Below are 18,138 nucleotides of genomic sequence, written 5' to 3'. Positions count from 1 at the left end.
GCGAGAATTGATTGAATTATTTTAATGAATTTTTCGGTTGAACTTTTTTTCTGGATTTTAATGAGTTTCACGAGGAAAATTGTATAAAAAATTATTAATAAAATTATATACTATGGATTAATAATGGAATAACAATTCATAAATTATAGAATCACGTTCGAAATTCGTGGGAATTATTTCAGTTGATTTTGTTAGAAAACCAAAATAAATTCTAAAGTAAAAATGATAAAAAAAATTAATGACTTTCCTGTTAATTATATGACTGTAATTATTATGGAGTTGATATCCGCTGTCGATTACACGATTTCCAGGCACTGGAATTCTTTTTACCGACGACAACCTGTGGTGACCTCTTCCCCAGGTCTTCAGTACCCAACTTCGTCGAGGTCAAAGAGGATTGACTGAAGTAGAGACTCAGTTCTGGGGGTTTAAATTTATTTTTCTTGGGTCAACACACGTCACAGCTTTCCAAAACACTTGACTCCTAATCTCCCAGGATTTATTGAAGATCCGACAAATTATTGTCAAGTGTCACTCAACAAAAAAAATTCACCTGAAGCTCCGGGGGTCTTCCCCGATTGTTCACCATCTTGTGATACTAGAATGTGAGTAATCCAGATTAAAGTATTATCTGAAAGTTGTTTAATGTTCAGTCATTCAATTTTTCATCGAATTTATCAAAATGCATAAAGTTTTACGATTGGAATGATTCAGATTTTATCTTCGACCACTCAATTCGTCCCGGAAATAATCAATCGAGACATTTCACTCTAGAATTTAACCCCTACGTGGCCTTTTTTTCATTTCAATTTCCTTGTTTGTTTTACATTGTCATCAATCATTATTCGAAACGTGGAAGTGCCCACTGGTAATTCTGGGAACGTGTGAATGCTTTCTTGAAAATATAAATCTGTCATCCAAATTAGTGAAATTATTCCTCGTTTTTCTCGTTAATGTACGTGCCTTTTCACATTGTTTACACAAACTTCCAACATCCGCTCCCTTTTTAACGTGGTGCACAGTAATTGGCGGGATTCATTAAATGTCCCACATTTCCACGTCATAAGGAAAATAAATCCAGAATTTTTTGATTCTATCTGAGTTATCTGTCACGGGCTAGCCGATAAAACGGAAGATCTTCATCGGGTATTAAATTTTTCAGATATTCGTTGGTGAAATGAGTAGATTTTTATTATTGAGTGTATTGTTGCTCGTGGTGCAACAAATTGTTGCTCCTCCTGTCACCAAGACACACCATGAAGGAGATAAAAAGAATGGAGTCGACGAAAAGGCAGAGGACGGTGTAAGTATTCCTTTAAGAATATCTGGGAATCCAGGACAGATATCGAAATTTTTCTCAGGACCTTTTCCGTAGATTAGAATGACACCTACAAAAAAGGTCATTACAAAAATCTCGTTATGTCGCTTAGATTCAGAGATATTCCCCGATAACTATTTATTATCTAAATGGAGTTGTGGAATTTTAACTCTTGCATTGAACTCCAATCGAAGATAAATTATCATACCGTAATGAGAGGATTTCAAATATTCCTAGATGGTCTTTGAGTATGAGAGATACCTGAAGGAGGTAGTCCAGGCCCTGGAGAGTGATCCCGCCTTTCGTGAGAAGCTGGAGAAAGCTCAGGAAGTTGATATACGAGTCAGTAAAGAAACATCTCTGATTTTTTTCCCTCTATCGATTATTTTGGTTTCATTAATTTGCATTCGTATTATTAGTCAGGAAAAATCGCAATGGAATTGGAGCACGTGAATCACCACGTGAGAACGAAATTAGATGAAGTGAAGAGGACTGAGTTAGCGAGACTGAATGATCTCAATCGTAAAAAAAGAGAATTGAACCAGGGACACAAGGTGTCGAAGAATGCGGCTTCTCATATTGATCATTCGAATTCCGATACTTTTGAAATTGAGGATCTCAAGAAGCTAATCCAGAAGGTGCGATTCCTGACGACTCCTTGACATTGACAATAATTATTGATCAATTTGATTAATAATTTTCTATTTTCATTGACAGACGAATGAAGATTTAGCTGAGGCGGACAGAAAGCGTAAGGAGGAGTTCAAAGAATACGAAATGCAAAAGAAATTCGAAGAGGAACAGAAAATGAAGGGTAATTCTGGCAATTACTGATAATATCACGCTTATTTCATGGGATTTGGGTGATTGGAAATCATATGGTGATGGAAGCTTAGGGTCACAACTAAGTTTTCATGTTTCCTTCGAGGGAAAAAAGAAACTAATTTTTATTTATTTGTCAGTATTGAATGAGGAAGGGAAAAAAAAATATGCAGATGAGTTGCAGAAAATGAAGGAGAAGCACAAGAAACATCAGCCAGTAAGAAATTTATCTGGAGTAAATTCAAAAAATATTGCCATGGAAGTTATTAATGAATTCAAATTCTCCAGTTGCATGAGCCTGGCAGCAAACAGCAGCTGGAGGAAGTCTGGGAGAAACAGGATCACATGGAGGATCAGGATTTCAATCCAAAAACATTCTTCTACATGCACGACCTCGATCAGAATGGTTACTGGGATCAGAATGAAGTTAAAACACTGTTTATGAAGGAATTGAGTAAAATACACAATGGAAACCCTGAGGATGATCCTCGGGAGAGGGAGGAGGAAATGGAACGCATGAGGGAGCACGTATTTTCGAGTGCTGATACAAATCACGATGGAATCATCGAGTGAGTACTCGATATTTCCTCTGAGCATGGTTTTACTCTTGTGGTAATTAATGATTGATTATTAATTTCCCAGCTACGATGAATTCATTGCGCAAACGAAACGGGAAGAGTTCGAGAAAGATCCAGGATGGAAAACTCTGGACGAACAGGAGATATATTCAGAACAAGAGTACCAGGCCTTTGAAAAACAAAGAGAACAAGAAATTCAAAAGTTGATTGCTCAAGGACTGGTGAGTCATCTCCCTCTCACCTTCAATTCAATAGCGAAGAGTTAACACGTTCTCCGGTCGAGTTCTCGTGGAATATTTATGCCAAATTTCTAATACCTTTCACCCCTCCGCTATTGAATTCTATCTGTTACCGATGAATATTGTGAAATTGTCGTTGAATTTTTTTTACGAACATGCATGCGCAGTTTGGCATGTGGCATGCTTGAATAATTACTCGTGCTATTTTCCATTTTCTTCATTCCCACTCATTTTTCAACGTGCGAAAAAATTTAAGTGGATTGCAGTTGATTGGGGAATAATCATGCCTGTGCACTTTTTTTTTGCAAATTAGATACCCTCTCATCCAGACTATGGACACCATGAACAGGTGAGTGGTTTTCAGTAGAAATTTATTTTTATTGCATGACTACTATTTGAAGTGCATATGTAATCATCTCAGGATTATTTAACATTTAACCACTAAATAAATAATTTATTGACAATTATTTTACAGATTAATTTCTTAAAAATGCATTACAATTTTAAATTTTGAATAGTCCTGTCAGATTCAATACATCGAAGGGAATATGAAAGAAATATTGTGGAGTATAAATTATTTTTAATTTTTGTAGTTCCCACCGCATATTGATCCGAATCAGTTGCATCATCAGGGACAAGTGCCTGTTCAGCAGCAGTATCAGGGACATGTACCTGTGCAGCAGCAGTATCAGGGACACGTACCTGTGCAGCAGCAGTATCAGGGACATGTACCCGTGCAGCAGCAATATCAGGGACAGGTGCCTGTGCAGCAGCAGTATCAGGGACAGGTGCCTGTGCAGCAGCAATATCAGGGACAGGTGCCTGTCCAGCAGTATCAGGGACAAGTACCTGTGCCACAACCGCATCAGGTGCCAGTGCAGGGCCAGGCTCAGTATCAAGTGCCTCAGGGACAACAGCCCGTCCAGCAGCAGTACCAACCACCTCCTCAACAGGTTCAACCGAATGTTGTTCAGGTTATTAGTCTCCCGGTGAACCTTCAAGACTGATTTAATTAGTTAATTTAATCAATTTCTTTTTATTGTGCAGCAACCTGTGATCAGTAACCAGCACGTCCAAGGGAATGCTATCCCAGTGGCGAAGCAACAGCAACAGCCTCTTCAGGTTCAGCATCCACCTGAGCCAGTTGCCAAAGTTCAACCGATCGATGCAATTCACAATGCCTCCCCCAACGTGGTACACACGTGAAGGAATTGCATTAGATAATTGAATTCTTCGCGACGTTTGAATTTCTATGACGTATTAATGAATTTTAATCCCTTCATTTCGAATTGACGAGTGCTCTTTGCTGATTGGAATCATTTGCAGTCCAAGGATTTACTCTCGTATGGTTTATGAAAAATTTAAAATCGATATCGTGTATATCTTTGTGAGAATTATTCGTACGTCTTGTATTTATGAGATTGTCAGAGGCATTTAAAAATAAAATATCTCCCTTGTATTATTTCCTTTTGTTGTGCTTTGATCACTGGAAAATAGACGCTGGATAAAGTGAAAATGAGGATGCGAAGGTGAAATAGTAATAGAATGTTCATTTTTTTTTCTCCTCATATTTATTATTATTGCATACTGTTTATGTTAGTAATATTACTTAGGTATACGTGCCAAGTAGCAACTTAAATGTATGATTGCGTGATTTTTTTCTGTTTCTGTTTCCATATTTTTCTTTTATCATCTCTCTCTCATCCGTAAACAACAACGGATTAAGGTAGGTAATGTACGCTTAATTCATTATATATAAGGGTGTATTTATAAGTCTAGCATATTCCGGTAGAACGTCATTCTTAACATCTACATTTTTTCACTTCGGGTAATAAATAAAAGTTCAACAGCATTTTTTTGGGGAGAGGGCGAGAGGGAGAGGAGGAAGGGGAAGGGGATAATCATCTCTCATTCACCAGTAAATATCAATTTACCGTCACAATTTTCTTAATGCAATTGTTCGCTTCTTCGCTTCGCCCGCAGAAAAAAAAATCTACACTACCATATTTATTTATCATTAAAAAAATATCGAGTAATTATCCCTATAAAATGTCCAGTCGGGGACAATTAAATCGATAAAATAGAAATTTAAATAACAAATTCATCTATCTATGTAAAACGGAATATTCTCGTTCGAGATATGTAGCAATATAAAACTAAAACAGTTAGACTATTATTATTTTCTTTTTTTTATTACGCCGAGAGCTTGATCGACTCACAGTCGAGGGCTCCAGATGTTATTAATTGTGGCTTTTTTAGTTAATAGCACTCGATATGATCATAAGCTCTCGGTGCAAGGACATGCGTTCAACGGAATAAATAAAAGAATGATTTATACAATTGCTGATGGATTCCCCCTGAGTAGCCATCGATTTAATAATCAATTTTTCCTTCTCGATAATCTCACTATCACTATTCGACAGGTAAACTATCATCAACTACTTGTAAAAATAAATCGAAAAGAAAATGTCTAATAAATATCATTGGGCCCTCGGGGGGAATCGAAATTAACGAATAATAAACGTTAAATCACTCAACGTTTATTCAAACATCTGCGCAATTGTTCCATTGCATTTTAAATAAACGACAAGTAATTATAAATACAATTGAATACAATAATACATTTATTGAACCTGCCGTGCGATGCTGCGTCTTTCATATTTACACTCTTGCACAAACGTTCGCTGATTTTCATCCACTGTTGTTGTTGTTTTTTTTTATTAGCAGATCTCATTGCGCGTGTATACTCCTCGTTATTCCAGGGATTTAAAAATGAACTGTGAGGATTTCTGGTAGTTTCTTCCACTGTTTTCTGTTGTATCCTTTGCTATCATGATTCGAGACCAAATAACGTGAACTCTACCCTTTGAAAAACAACTACCAAGTCTCTGATAAACTAGGAAATTTACCTATTTTAACTATCTCTCAACTGTAGTTTTTTAGTTAGCGGGATAAAATAAGCATTCGTGATTTTTGTTCGGTTTTATTCTGTAGGCTCATTATCCGTCGTGTGCGATTTTTATTTTCACCCATCGATTTAACGTCAATTGTCATTACCCTCGTCTATCAGTTATCATTTCAAAGAAATGAAGGATTGAGTACGATTCTAGTTATTGCGGCATGAAGTGATAATCATATAATTAATTAGCTTTGATATTGGGTCTCATTTAGATAATTTCTTTGTATTCTATTTAGACGAATTGGCGTTCTCCAAAAATCAGCTTTAAACTGTCATATCCTGCCTTTGAATTTTAACGATTGCGTACTACCACCAAGACTCCGTGATTTAATTTTTTTTTCTAGTCTAGAGGATCGTCTTGTAATGGAAAATCAAAGGAAAAATTTACTTAGTTCTTTCCGTAATTTTCATTCTTGTGTTTTTGGTAAATGCACCCCAGCAGTAACCGTATCGATATACATATATCAATTTATATATAATATATATATATATATCCTTTATATAATCATTTCATGTTCACTATATCAATATTAGCGTACTAGATACTTTTTGTGTGTTTTTTTTTCATTATTCTTCACTTACATATTAAGTATGTAATATAGGTATTTATGTATTTTTGTTATTTCTTTCTTCTTCACAGATATATCAAAATGTGGAAACGAAGGATTTTAGTTTTCTCCAGCTTTTTAAATTTATTCTCAGAGCTCACGTTTTCATTTATTTATTATTATTATTTTTTTTAATTCTCATTCTCATATCGTTTCGATAAATGGAAAAAAAAAACAAGTTCAACTTCCTACAGACATGCCATTCAGGGTATTACCGGTGGTGGATCGATCCAAACGGAATTTAATTATTGTTTCTTCGGAGTTTTTATAAAAACGCGTGACGTGCAAACGCTAACGGGCAGGCATTTGAGGTGTTCCCGGCGTTTGCACGACAGGCGACTTTCCTCATCAGTTTTTTTTTTTTTTTCATTTTTAATACCATACACTCAATTCGCAAACACACTGGTTATTCTTAGTATTTTTTTTTTCATCGACACATTGCAGATACCAATTTTTAGTTATTCCTGAAAGTGTTACTTTGAGATTTTTAGAACGACGAAATTTGGAATTTCTTTCACTTACAACTGGTCACGATCTACGGGACTCTTTAAACAATTTTTCTTTTGGAAGGCACTTACTACTTTTTTTTTATACAATATTTAATTTTATTTTCTCATGTATCAATCTTTCAAAAACTTTCGCACACTCGCTTGCTCTCGGTCTCGCGATTTTGTCGTGTAAGTTGTTTTAAAATTTTTGCTTTTTTCCCCCTCCGATTTATCTGAAAGTTCACTCTGAACACATTTAAGCCTAGATTGTAAAAACCGTATCCATTGTTTTCCGTTTAGGAATTTTTAAAGCGACTTGTCGGAAATAAGAAAGTTCAGGATTTATTTTTAAATACGTATACGATAGCAACAGGACGTCGAACGGCCCGTGAGATTTTTTATTACGTTTTCCTATTTAGATGGTAATGCAAGATTTTATCATTGATCGTTCGTGTTTCTTTATTATAATTTTTCCACTTTTTTTGAGTAATTTTCGCACAAAAATGTTTGTATCAAGAATATCATTTTTTAATATTAATCACCGTCGTGCTAATTAGAACGAATTTGACTCGTTATCACTTCTTTCAACGCCAAATTAGTTCAGTCATCATAATGAAATTTGTGATAATTAAGAATTCCCCACGTAATTAATTTCAAAGAATTTTACGTTTCGATCCACGGAGAGAAAAATACTGAAAAAGTATAGAAAATAATTAGGGACAGACAAATAGTAGAGGCTAATCTTTTTTTCCAAAAAAAAGGCCGAGTCGAATCCCCATGGGGATATAAATAATACTGAACTAATTTGCGCGTCACTATTTATCCAGAAAACGTTAAAAAACGACCGAGACGCGCGAGAACTTTCTTTTATCAATTCCTGGACAAAAAAAAAATCCAACACGTGGAAAGAAAGCCAAAAAACAAGATTCTCATGGAGATTTGTTTTTCATTTTACGAAGGCCACTTCGAATTATTTTTTCTTTTTACACTAGAGAAATTCCCAAGGGGATGGGGTTTTTTTTTCTGAATCGAGAATCCCAGGGTCCCATTACTTTGGCCGAAATAACGCACGGCAATTTCTTTACAATTTTGAAAAATAGCACGATCTCTCGAATAAACAAAGAAAGGCAAGCTCTCATCCATAATCACACGCAGAAATACTCACCTTTATTTTTCCCCCATTCACTCAAACACTCAGATGATTCGAATACTCTCCAATGTCCTCAAAGATCCAGTCTACGTTCTTCAATTCATTTTTTTGTCATCATAAACATTTTTTTTTCACTTTTTTTTATACCTAAATCTTATAATTTTTATACTTGGCATACCCCAAATATGGCAGGAAGGCAATCATTACTTAAATAATTCGACTCTTTGTCAAAAACTCGTCGAGTTGTTGCACCTTTCAGTATAATTTCACGTATTCCCACCTCCAAGTCTTCATCTCCTTTAAAATTTTACGGTTGTCCCCCTTCAACTACATCCCCGACAAGACGAGGACGTGCGACAAATTTTGTACATTACTTTTCCTCTATCATTTTAATTGATACCATAAAAAAACACGGTGACATTTTTTAAAGAGAAACTCTGAAAATTTGTAATTCATCTGTATCTGGTGTCAACGTACCGAACACTTGTCGAAATCCAGCAAAAAAAGGAAAGAAAAAATTTCCAATAAATAGCTTGGACGTTCGATTGACTAGAAAATGACAACATCGCCATTGCCCCAATTCTCACCGCCATTTTAACCCCAAACAACTAAAAATTTTCATCTTATTTTCATGCAATCAATTGGCTCTTTCGACGCGTGTTCAGCCGTTAAATAAAAGTGACCACTCAATGATTCATCTGAAAAAATTCTCCCTACAGCATGCAACCGATCCTCATCAAACTATTATACATTTGGCATTAACACATAATCCGTATTGCGTACATATAAATTATCTTGAGTACCTTTACCCCGAAATCATCTAATCGATATTATCCGTATCCTTCGGGTGAATTTTGGCGTAAATTCGGTAATCAACGACTAAAATTTAATAATTCTAATCCCATACTCCACTCAACCTACGTTCAATCGTATTTTGTTCCATCCGATCGCTTAATCCTCAAGTACTCCACTCAGTGTCCCACAAAATATGACTCAAACACTCAAGGGGGTACGAGACAAATAACTCTTTACACTGCTCGTAACATTCTTTTGATTTTCCCGCGTTCTCCCGTATTCCTCGGTAAAAGAAAAAAATAAAAACAAAAAAATTGATCAACTCAAGTACCTCAACAGTTCCAAGCTCCCTCACCACCTTAATTACACACCCCAGGAGAGAACTGCAACGTGGGCCCAGAGCCTGACAATATAAAAAAAAACGAAGAGCCTGCCACGACATGACAAAATTACTGCTCGCTTCTGGAATCAGTCAATGGTTCAATCTTAACTGGCACTTTGTCCTTGTCCTTGTGGCCATGTGAACTCTTAACGAGATCAGATATATCCTCCTGGAACATATTCTCGGGTCTTGGACTGACATAGCTACGCTGGGGTTTGTACGTCATACCACTGACACCAATTCCAACTTCAACGCTACTGGGGATGTGAGCTGGATCCATCAATGGTGCCAAAGGACTTGCCAATGGACTTCCCTCCATTGGACTCTCCGGTGGTCCACCCGATCCAGGACTTGGCAGTCCCAGTATCAACGGTGAATTACGATTATTGTTATTAGTATTGTTGTTATTACTCGAGCCGCTGTTGTTATTGAGATGGTGCTGATTAACTTGAACAGCTGCTTGGAAGTTTGCTGATAGATTTGTAGCTATCATGTCGTGCTGGTGGGACTGTGCTGCTGCTACCATGCTGCACATTTGGTGTCGAAGGCCTGAGACACACAATTTTTACAAAATTTATTAAAATTCGGTAATGAAAAAGAATAGGACAGGAGCATCAGCAAATTGGGAGCTCTCATCAGGAGAGCTATAATTACCAAAAATTTAATTAATCACCAATAAGAATCAGTAAGAATCAATAAGAATAATGAGAATTTGCCAATGGATGATGGAGTGATGCAATGCCCGAGGCGTCGATGGTGTATTTCGATATTTATCAAAGTGGGAAAGAGGTTTTTGGGGTGAGAGTTTGGGTTTTGAGGGAAAATATCGTTGGCAATTACCTTGGGCGACCGCAGCAACCGCAGCAGCCGCAGCAGCACCAGGGCTTACCGCCCCCTCTGGCCCATTGCACGCGTAATTCGCCAGGCTGGGGTACATTGGATTTGGTTCGTCCTTGACGATGGAGCCGTCACGGAATACAACAGCCCTGATAACACCACGGATGTGCTCGTCTGGCCACACACCGAGGAGAATCCTCTGGGGTCTTCCCCGTCCCTTTGGTCGTAGATCTGATTATAAATGAAAAAATACAAATCAATTGATATGTTGAACCTGGTGACAAGCTATCCTGACATGTCCTGACTCCATTGACAACTCCACCGAAAAATCTATGGGTGTTAAAGACTCGGAAAATTTTTTAACAGAATTAAATCCTAGGGGGTGGGTTAATGTTGTTAATGCTATTATCGTTCTCTCCTCTCGTCGACGATAAAATAACGAATTAAACTCGGCCCTGACGTAAACACAATGGGCGTCAAATGGTGTAACTGCGAGAAAACACTACGGCTCGCCCTAATGCGTCCAACAAACGAGCTGCTGTACGTTTGTAATTGCTCCTTTTACGAGGGCAACTAAATTCAAATGCACACTCCATAGGTTTCGATAGTCAGGGCTATTTCACGGTATTTTATCCTTGGTTATTGATTATTCGGGATAATTATGAGTGGGTGATTGGTTTTAGCCGGGATTACCTCGATTTGTCATTCGATTGGTCGATATTGAGGTGCAATAAAGTCAGCGAGTTGTCAGATTTTTTTGTTTTCATATTTATTTAATAAAAAAAACTGGAAAATTGCAACTAACACTCACCGGCCCCGCCATCGGAGCTCGGTCCTAGCATGTTGTGGACACGATTCGCGTAGAGGACGAATGTTGGATATGGAATATCGTATTTTCTGAAAAAAGAGGAGAAATAGTGGAATTAAATTTATTCGAATGATGCAAGTTAAATTGACGGGGTAGTAATTTTTTTTTAATTTTCAAGGGAGAAGTTGGAGATTTTTTTAAGGGGGAAGATGAGAATTAGTGATTTATCGAGTTGCTTCATGAGCCAATTGAATCAATTGTTGAAACGGGTTTTTCAATGCGGAGTTTTATTGAGGAGCTTTAATTACCTAGCTGCTTGACTCAATGATAGTCCCTCCTTCAGAACACTGAAGATCGCCTCGGCCATGGTCTCGGGCCTCCAAGACTTCAGTGGTCCACGTTCCCGAAAGCGTAGATTATGAACAAGTCCCGAATTTGTGTTCCAGCATTTTTGCCAGAGCGATTGGAGCTGATACTGGTAGCTGTCTGCTGAAACATCCCCCCGTGGGATAAGAAAAAACGGGGGAAATATTCCATTAGAAGAATAATCTCGATTCAACCCGCAATGAGTCAATAAAATGTATGATGCAATGAGACCATAAATCATTGATAAGATATCTCCAGGCATTTACCAGAATGATAAATAATACTATTTGTATTTTTTTTTCTTTATAGATTTTTTATACCTTTCGGCGATACTCATCTGAAACTAAAACCAACCGAGCATGAGCAATTAATTCCAACAAATTGTGAAGAGAAAAAAAAAATATATAATTGGGTTAATTGAGGGTCAACACATTGTATTCTTCAAGTGATACAATAGACACAAAAAAGGCTATAGTTTTAACACAGCGGATTTTATATTCAACAATAAACGACTTACAATAACTTAAATAATTGATAAATCGATTGATCGTCGGGTGAGAAAAAAAAAATCTCACCCAAGTATTGACTTGAAAAATCGTGGGAATGGATGGTTTTTTTTTAATAAATTCTCTAAAAATATCTGCAGTGATGCAAGACGTAAATTTGTCAAGAAAAATACTCGATCACCCGTTACTGCCCCTCGTCAATGGCCTCAATTCGCGACGATTATTTAATAGTTTTAGTTATTGGTTCTAATTACTCCTACCTCCAGTTGAATGATTAATTAATACAATTAATTGGAAATCACATACGCACGCCCATGCGAATAGTTTCTATCTTTGGAACGTATAAATGTCAGAATTGCTCGAGTGGACTTTTATTAACTACTTAAACGTTTTTTCATTTGTTAATTTTCTAAACTCACCAAATTGAGCATTGCGCTTTTTGCCTTTTATTTATCTCATCGTTTAAAAGTCATTATTGGACCTAATGGAATGAAATAGCACCACGTGTTCTTCGATAATCGCTCCATCGAAATAATAAAGTACAGAAGCAAAAAAAAAAACAACAAAAATTGCATTAAACAAAATCGCCACCAATAAAATTGAGCAATTGATGGGGGAATGCCGGAATTCAACGAGTTTATCTTACATTAACAATTGAGCAGAATTAATCTCAATATTTATAGCGTTATCATACATAGATCTCTTCAAGCATTAATTAACAGTTATTCAATAACTTATGTAATCAATTTGAAAGGCAGTAGGAAGGCACTGAATTTCTCAATCACTTTGATATTGCTATTATTTAATTATTAATATCATTATTCGTTATCGTTATCGTCGTTGAAGTAGAGGGAGACAATGGAATGCTTTTTACAAAATGCCCACCACCACCTGAAACCGGACAATCCCGTGAATACGAAGCCGGGTTCACGGCCCTTTTTCAATTTTTCAACAAAATTTAATATCGAGTTTAGGGATTTTTTAGTTCTTCGGTTGTAAGGGCTGACTGTTATGTCACAACAGAATTCAAGCACAGCATTTTCCTCGATGGAGTCGAGTCCTGTCTCCTCGAGGACCATCATCCTCTTTGATTTTCCAAGGATGTTGTCGTACAGGGTACCCTTTGGTATTCCGTACTTGCTGGATGCCTGGGTGAAACGCATTTTTTGGGTAACAACAGCCTCAATGGCTTCCTGGAGATCATGACGAGTCCATGTTGGTGCCTTCAGCTTCATCAGGCTCGAATATTCAGCTAGAATACACAGCGACTTTTGGCTAAATGCATGAGGATTTCGTGGGTTATTAGAAATTCCTAAGGATTAGATTTTTTTTTCGGTGGAATTTATACCTTTTTCCATCGTCTGCTTTCTCACATTATACCCCATCGCCAGTTATTAACGCACTTTTTATCCCACCATTTCAACCCTCATCCCCTATTTCACCACGAAAATTGCGTGACCCCTTCGTTAATCCAAATCCATCATGTCCAGTTGTTTAATTATTTTTTTTGGGGATCATTCAATTTGATTTCTCCATCAAATAGTCATTTACTTCGAAGAATTTTTTATATTTTTTATATAGATCTAATTGCATTTGTTTGAGAATTCTAATTCAATCTTGAAGACTAATTGAAGAATAATTATTGGGAGTACCGGGCAAGGCATTGAGTTATTGAAATTATTTATGGAGAATATTTTAATCGAGTAAGTGAATGTTTGGCGGATATAATTTTTTAATACGGAAAAGTAAATTTTTGTGATTAAAAATAGAAAATTTATAAATTCTCCCACACGTTGAAAAATCCCTGGAACTGCGAGTGGTCTCGTCAAGTGGTGTTCAAGGGTTTTGAAATTTTATCCGGTTGAACAAAAAAAAAAATCACAAAGTTTTGTAAATGAGGGATGGAAAGCCACCTGTTGGTCCACCGGAAAATCCCCGTGTTTTTCTGGTTGTTTTTTTAAATTTATTTTTCGCCCAATGAAACGGTTGTTTTTGTTATGACGAGAATACCCAATATTATTTTCAAATGATAAATAAAATGAATCGTGAAGGTGAAACGATACAATTGCGGGATAAGAATAAACGATTAAACATAAAATATAATGACAAATCTCGCGGGTTATTTGCCAGTAAAATGTCCCCCTGGCAGTTTTGAATTTCTTTTGGAATTGTTTTTTACCACCGAAACTAAATTTCTCCAGCGAATTTAATACCTGAATGTTTAATTGTAAATGCAGGAAAGAGTTGGAAGGATAAATAATTTTTTAAATCCATTGATAATTATCGAATGTCGATGCAATTGTAATTTCACGGTTTTTATAAACAATTGGGGGAACACTCACCTGATATATTGGAGGTGGAGGCACCGAGCCAAGCATGGGAAGACTCCAACAACTTGGCCTATAACAAAAAAAATAATGAATTATTAAAACAACTGCAATAAAAATTAATGAACAATCAATAATTTTCCAGAAATCGTAAAAATCGTTCGAATTCATGTAAAAATGGAAAATTCGGGTTATTATCATCGGGAATATTAATGTTTGCCGAGGAAATCATATTTTCTGAAATATTCTTAAGACTTGTTTTTTCAAAAGCCCATCAAGAGCCCGCAGTCCTCTTAAAGTCACTCCCCAGGTTAATTACTCCCGGAATAATTACCTCGAGCCGCCAGAAGGGAAACAACTTTGGTAATATGTGGATGCTTTATCCAACATTCAGTACGAAGGAAAATAACAGTAGAAAAAAAAAATGCGTCATTTCCGGGAGGAAAAATAACGGTGAAAGACACACGCAAAGTTGGTTCATTTTGAAAGTTTATTTCCCTGCACTTTTTGTTCCAGAACGCAATACGTATCTCGTATTACCTCCCCTCACTCCTAACCACCCCTTCGCCCTCCCCTCACTTTTCCCAAATGAATTTTTGAGGGTCTTCAAGGGATTTACTCAGATGCACTCTTCTTCTCGTCCAACTCCCATTTCCATCCACTTCATTGAAACTTCCGTCTGTTATTTACATTCACGAGGTTTTAAATCTCATGAAAAATTGTTATTGTTTATCAACAGGATAAACTCGGGAGTCGAGTTGTTCTCTGGTTTACACTATTCTGTATTTTTTGTTGTTTGTGTGAGAAAATCAGTGGAAATTGGAAATTTCTGGGGAATTATTTGTTGGAAATGAGTGGAAATTTTCTCATAGAAAATTTGAATTGGAATTTAATTTCCGGGGAATTCCTACAATTTCTTTCTGTCGGGGTCATAAAAATTTCTCGAGATTTCCGAAAATAAATTTACTGATTTGTCGCTAAAGAATTTACCAGAAATTTCTTTCTCGGTTACTGTCTCGTTCTTAAAAACGCCAAGTTTTTTCACTTGAATTTTCAACTATAATTTTCCACCAGTTCAGAGTGAAAAAGTATTCCTGGATGATTGCAATGATTGATGAGAGCTCCCCTCTATTTTTTCAACTTATCGTTGCAGTTCGCAATCCCATTAACATCCCATAATACCGTAGAAACAAAAGTGCCAGTATATTTTCTCCACTGACTAGAAAAAAAAGTTGGCTAGAAATAATAAGTGGTATATATAAAATAGAAATGGTCTGGAATACGAGAGTGGCTGCTGCAATTTTCTCGTCAATGCCCACGTCAAGTACATCGTGTACACGTCTCTCGGTGAAAAAAAAAAAAGTAGTGAAGATAGAGAAAAAAAGAAAGCAGAGAGGCGAAAAAAATGAGTATGTGTGCGTTTCTCGGGACACGAGACGATGAAAAATGCACGTGTTATATACTCTCCCTTCCACTCTCTTCCATTTGTCTCCCTTTTCTCCTTTTCTTCTGGCTGATTCTCTTTTTATCCTTGTTACTGTTTGCATGGGGACGAAAAAAAGCACAGAATATGCGGCCACTCTGAGAATTGGCTACTACTCAATAATTCTTTGTGTGGTTTTTCACCGGGAAAATATCGGGTGCGTGTGCGTTTTCATCGTGATGACTGCTACTGTCTTTTTTCCAATTTTCCACCCCATTTTCGCGATTGGGGACGAGTCATCAGACAGAAAACTTCTCTTCGCGATTAAAACCGTTGAAAATTCATTTCTACTCCCGAAAAAAATTAGAAGTCGTGGAAAAATCGCGAATTATTGCGCCATTTTTTATCTCTTCAAATTCCTCCGTCAATTTTTCATCTCAAAACTTTTCTTCTTTCAAATAATCTTGACATTAGAATTATCCGATGGATAATTTTCTTTCGAATTTATTATAATAAAAATATTTTGAATCGACTGAAATGAGTAAGAAAAATCCAAAAAGATTATTTTTGTATCTGTTTTTAATCAATTAGTCAGACGGAAAATCCCGTCGTAACGGAGACCGACGGGAATTCCCCAAATATTTACCAAAAGAGAAAATAGAGCCGAGAATTAGAGTCAACATCGGCATGCTTGAAGTGAACCGTCGGCCCTAACGTCGGGCCCAACCCCGGCGATAGTAATGGCGGATTTAGCATTGAGGAAATATGGGTGGATAGGAGTTATCCTCACCCTCCAAAAGTCTCCCTCATTCGCCTGGCGATGCACCCCTGGGGCAAATTTCTAATCGGATTACCTTGGATTAGCAAAGTTCGTTTGTTCTAATGAAATTCGTCTAAATTAACGTCCAGACTGCGCGGTACCGAGGATACGTATCCTGGCCAACGGTGTGACTACTTTTTCCATGTTACCTTGAAAATTCATTACCATTTTCACCCAAAACTTCAAGAGAATTTGATTTTCACGTAATTACGATGAAAATAGTCATCAATTTGACATCTGTATCATTTCTACGTTTAATTAGTACCGAGAAAAAAAAAATCTCCCGTAGATTATCCATGAAAAAAATGAGTGAGAATATTAATTAATGAATTATCAATGACAGAAGTGCACAGAAAACGAAATAATTAATTCCTCAATCGCAACAGGATAAAAAAAATTCTTGTTCGATAATATATTTTTTTTTCTTTCATACCTTTTAATATATATTTCTGTCGCCCTTTACCCTCTACTGTCTAGATCGAGTGGATCTTCCCTCGAGTGTCGTCTCCATCCAGACGTTATTACGCGATTGGAAATAATTATTTCATGAATTCAGTGAATAAGTGGATATTGTTAAGGACGAGTGACTACTCGAGAGGAAGTTAAAGAAAATAAGTTGAGCAGTGATGTTTCAAGTACGAAGGAAAACCTTCACTTTATTACTCATCTGTTCGTAATTTTTTACTTTATTCTCTTTCTCTTTCTCTTTCTCGCGGTATTAAAAGGCAAAAAGAGCATAGGGAATTAGAAGAAAGGGATCCCTCCACCTCTTTACCCCTCCAACCCTTTTTTTTTTCCTTCTTTATCCAACAAAATGAAGCGGAAACGACTATTTGTATTCACAGCGCCTTGTGAAACGCCCCTTTGAATCTCTTTTCGGGTGAGAAACAAGACTCGTTATAAATACTTTTCGTGTTTATTATCACAAGTGGCATCGGCCCTGGATTTATCGCTTTTTATATGTGAAAATTTGCTGTTGAAAATATTATCTGTTAAATATTTTTAATAAAAAACGTGATTCGGAGAAAAAATCACATGAATTTCCTCCATTCTCCTCCATTTTCCATTACCACAAAAATATTCAAAGCAATTATCTAATTTTTCAATAAAAAAAAATTAAATCTATTAACTCTCCCTTAACCCGTTTTTTCGCATTAGAAAAAAATTTAAATATGCGAGTAATAATACAAAATGACTCTTCCTCCTCCCATAGACAATAAAAAAGTCCAGTAATGACTTAATTAATAATAATAATGAAGAACGGATTTTGCTTGTATCGTGCAATTGAAGAATTCTGAAAAAATGTGAAAAATAATAAACATGGAGTACAGGCAACAGATAATTGGGGTACCTCAATCGATCCCGTGAGAATCAAGTAAGGAAGGGATTATCCTCTGAATAATGTTCACTGTGGTTAAATCACAACATCCAGGAGCACCAGTGGGACTCAATGCTGTATCTGTGTTGCCATTACAACCCGGGTACAGTGTACAAAGTCCTTTCGTACGAGGAGTGCATAGATGCTGGTTGCGATGAGGAATGCATGCTGCTTGCGCATAGAGAAGGCAAGTACAGCAAGTACCAAGTACTGGCGACTGGATGATGTCGCGTGCACGCACGATCTGGCTTGGTCGTGTACGTTGGGATAGTGATGGGTGGTGAATGGGTGGTGAGTGGGCGGTGGGGGATTGTGAAGGGATGGTGGGGGGATG

The 18,138-nt window shown here is 36.8% G+C and overlaps 2 protein-coding genes across 5 annotated transcripts in view; one reads left to right on the top strand and one right to left on the bottom strand.

The window, feature by feature from the left end:
- The first annotated feature begins 363 nt into the window (after positions 1–363).
- On the top strand, positions 364–4,419 carry NUCB1 (Nucleobindin 1). 2 transcript variants are annotated; one of them, XM_011316868.1, is made up of 11 exons: positions 365–605; positions 1,163–1,303; positions 1,556–1,660; positions 1,738–1,956; positions 2,036–2,132; positions 2,281–2,357; positions 2,429–2,709; positions 2,783–2,939; positions 3,271–3,306; positions 3,551–3,931; positions 4,005–4,419. In XM_011316868.1, the coding sequence occupies exons 2-11, from the start codon at positions 1,178–1,180 to the stop codon at positions 4,161–4,163; spliced, it is 1,638 nt and encodes a 545-aa protein (XP_011315170.1). In that variant the 5' UTR covers positions 365–605; positions 1,163–1,177; the 3' UTR covers positions 4,164–4,419. The 2 variants fall into 2 exon arrangements, with proteins under 2 accessions (XP_011315171.1, XP_011315170.1); XM_011316869.1 differs by lacking the exon at positions 3,271–3,306 and having other exon boundaries at positions 364–605.
- A 1,366-nt stretch (positions 4,420–5,785) lies between these two features.
- Positions 5,786–18,138, bottom strand: part of LOC105274058 (protein bric-a-brac 1) — a 208,786-nt gene continuing 196,433 nt past the window's right edge. For 2 of the 3 annotated variants that reach the window (XM_011316870.1, XM_011316871.1), the window contains 5 exons: positions 14,199–14,256; positions 11,293–11,473; positions 10,982–11,073; positions 10,180–10,407; positions 5,786–9,888 (listed from right to left, as the gene is read on the bottom strand). In XM_011316870.1, the coding sequence (XP_011315172.1) occupies positions 9,407–9,888; positions 10,180–10,407; positions 10,982–11,073; positions 11,293–11,473; positions 14,199–14,256 (1,041 nt within the window). In that variant the 3' untranslated portion in view covers positions 5,786–9,406. The remainder of the gene's footprint in view (positions 9,889–10,179; positions 10,408–10,981; positions 11,074–11,292; positions 11,474–14,198; positions 14,257–18,138) is intronic. The other variant, XM_011316872.1, reaches the window with a different exon arrangement.

This window comes from Fopius arisanus, unplaced genomic scaffold (genome assembly GCF_000806365.1).
Source record: "Fopius arisanus strain USDA-PBARC FA_bdor unplaced genomic scaffold, ASM80636v1 scaffold00009, whole genome shotgun sequence".
Lineage (NCBI taxonomy): Eukaryota > Metazoa > Arthropoda > Insecta > Hymenoptera > Braconidae > Fopius > Fopius arisanus.
The sequence above is the reverse complement of the archived record's forward strand: the minus strand, read 5'-3'. Positions and strand labels throughout refer to the sequence as shown.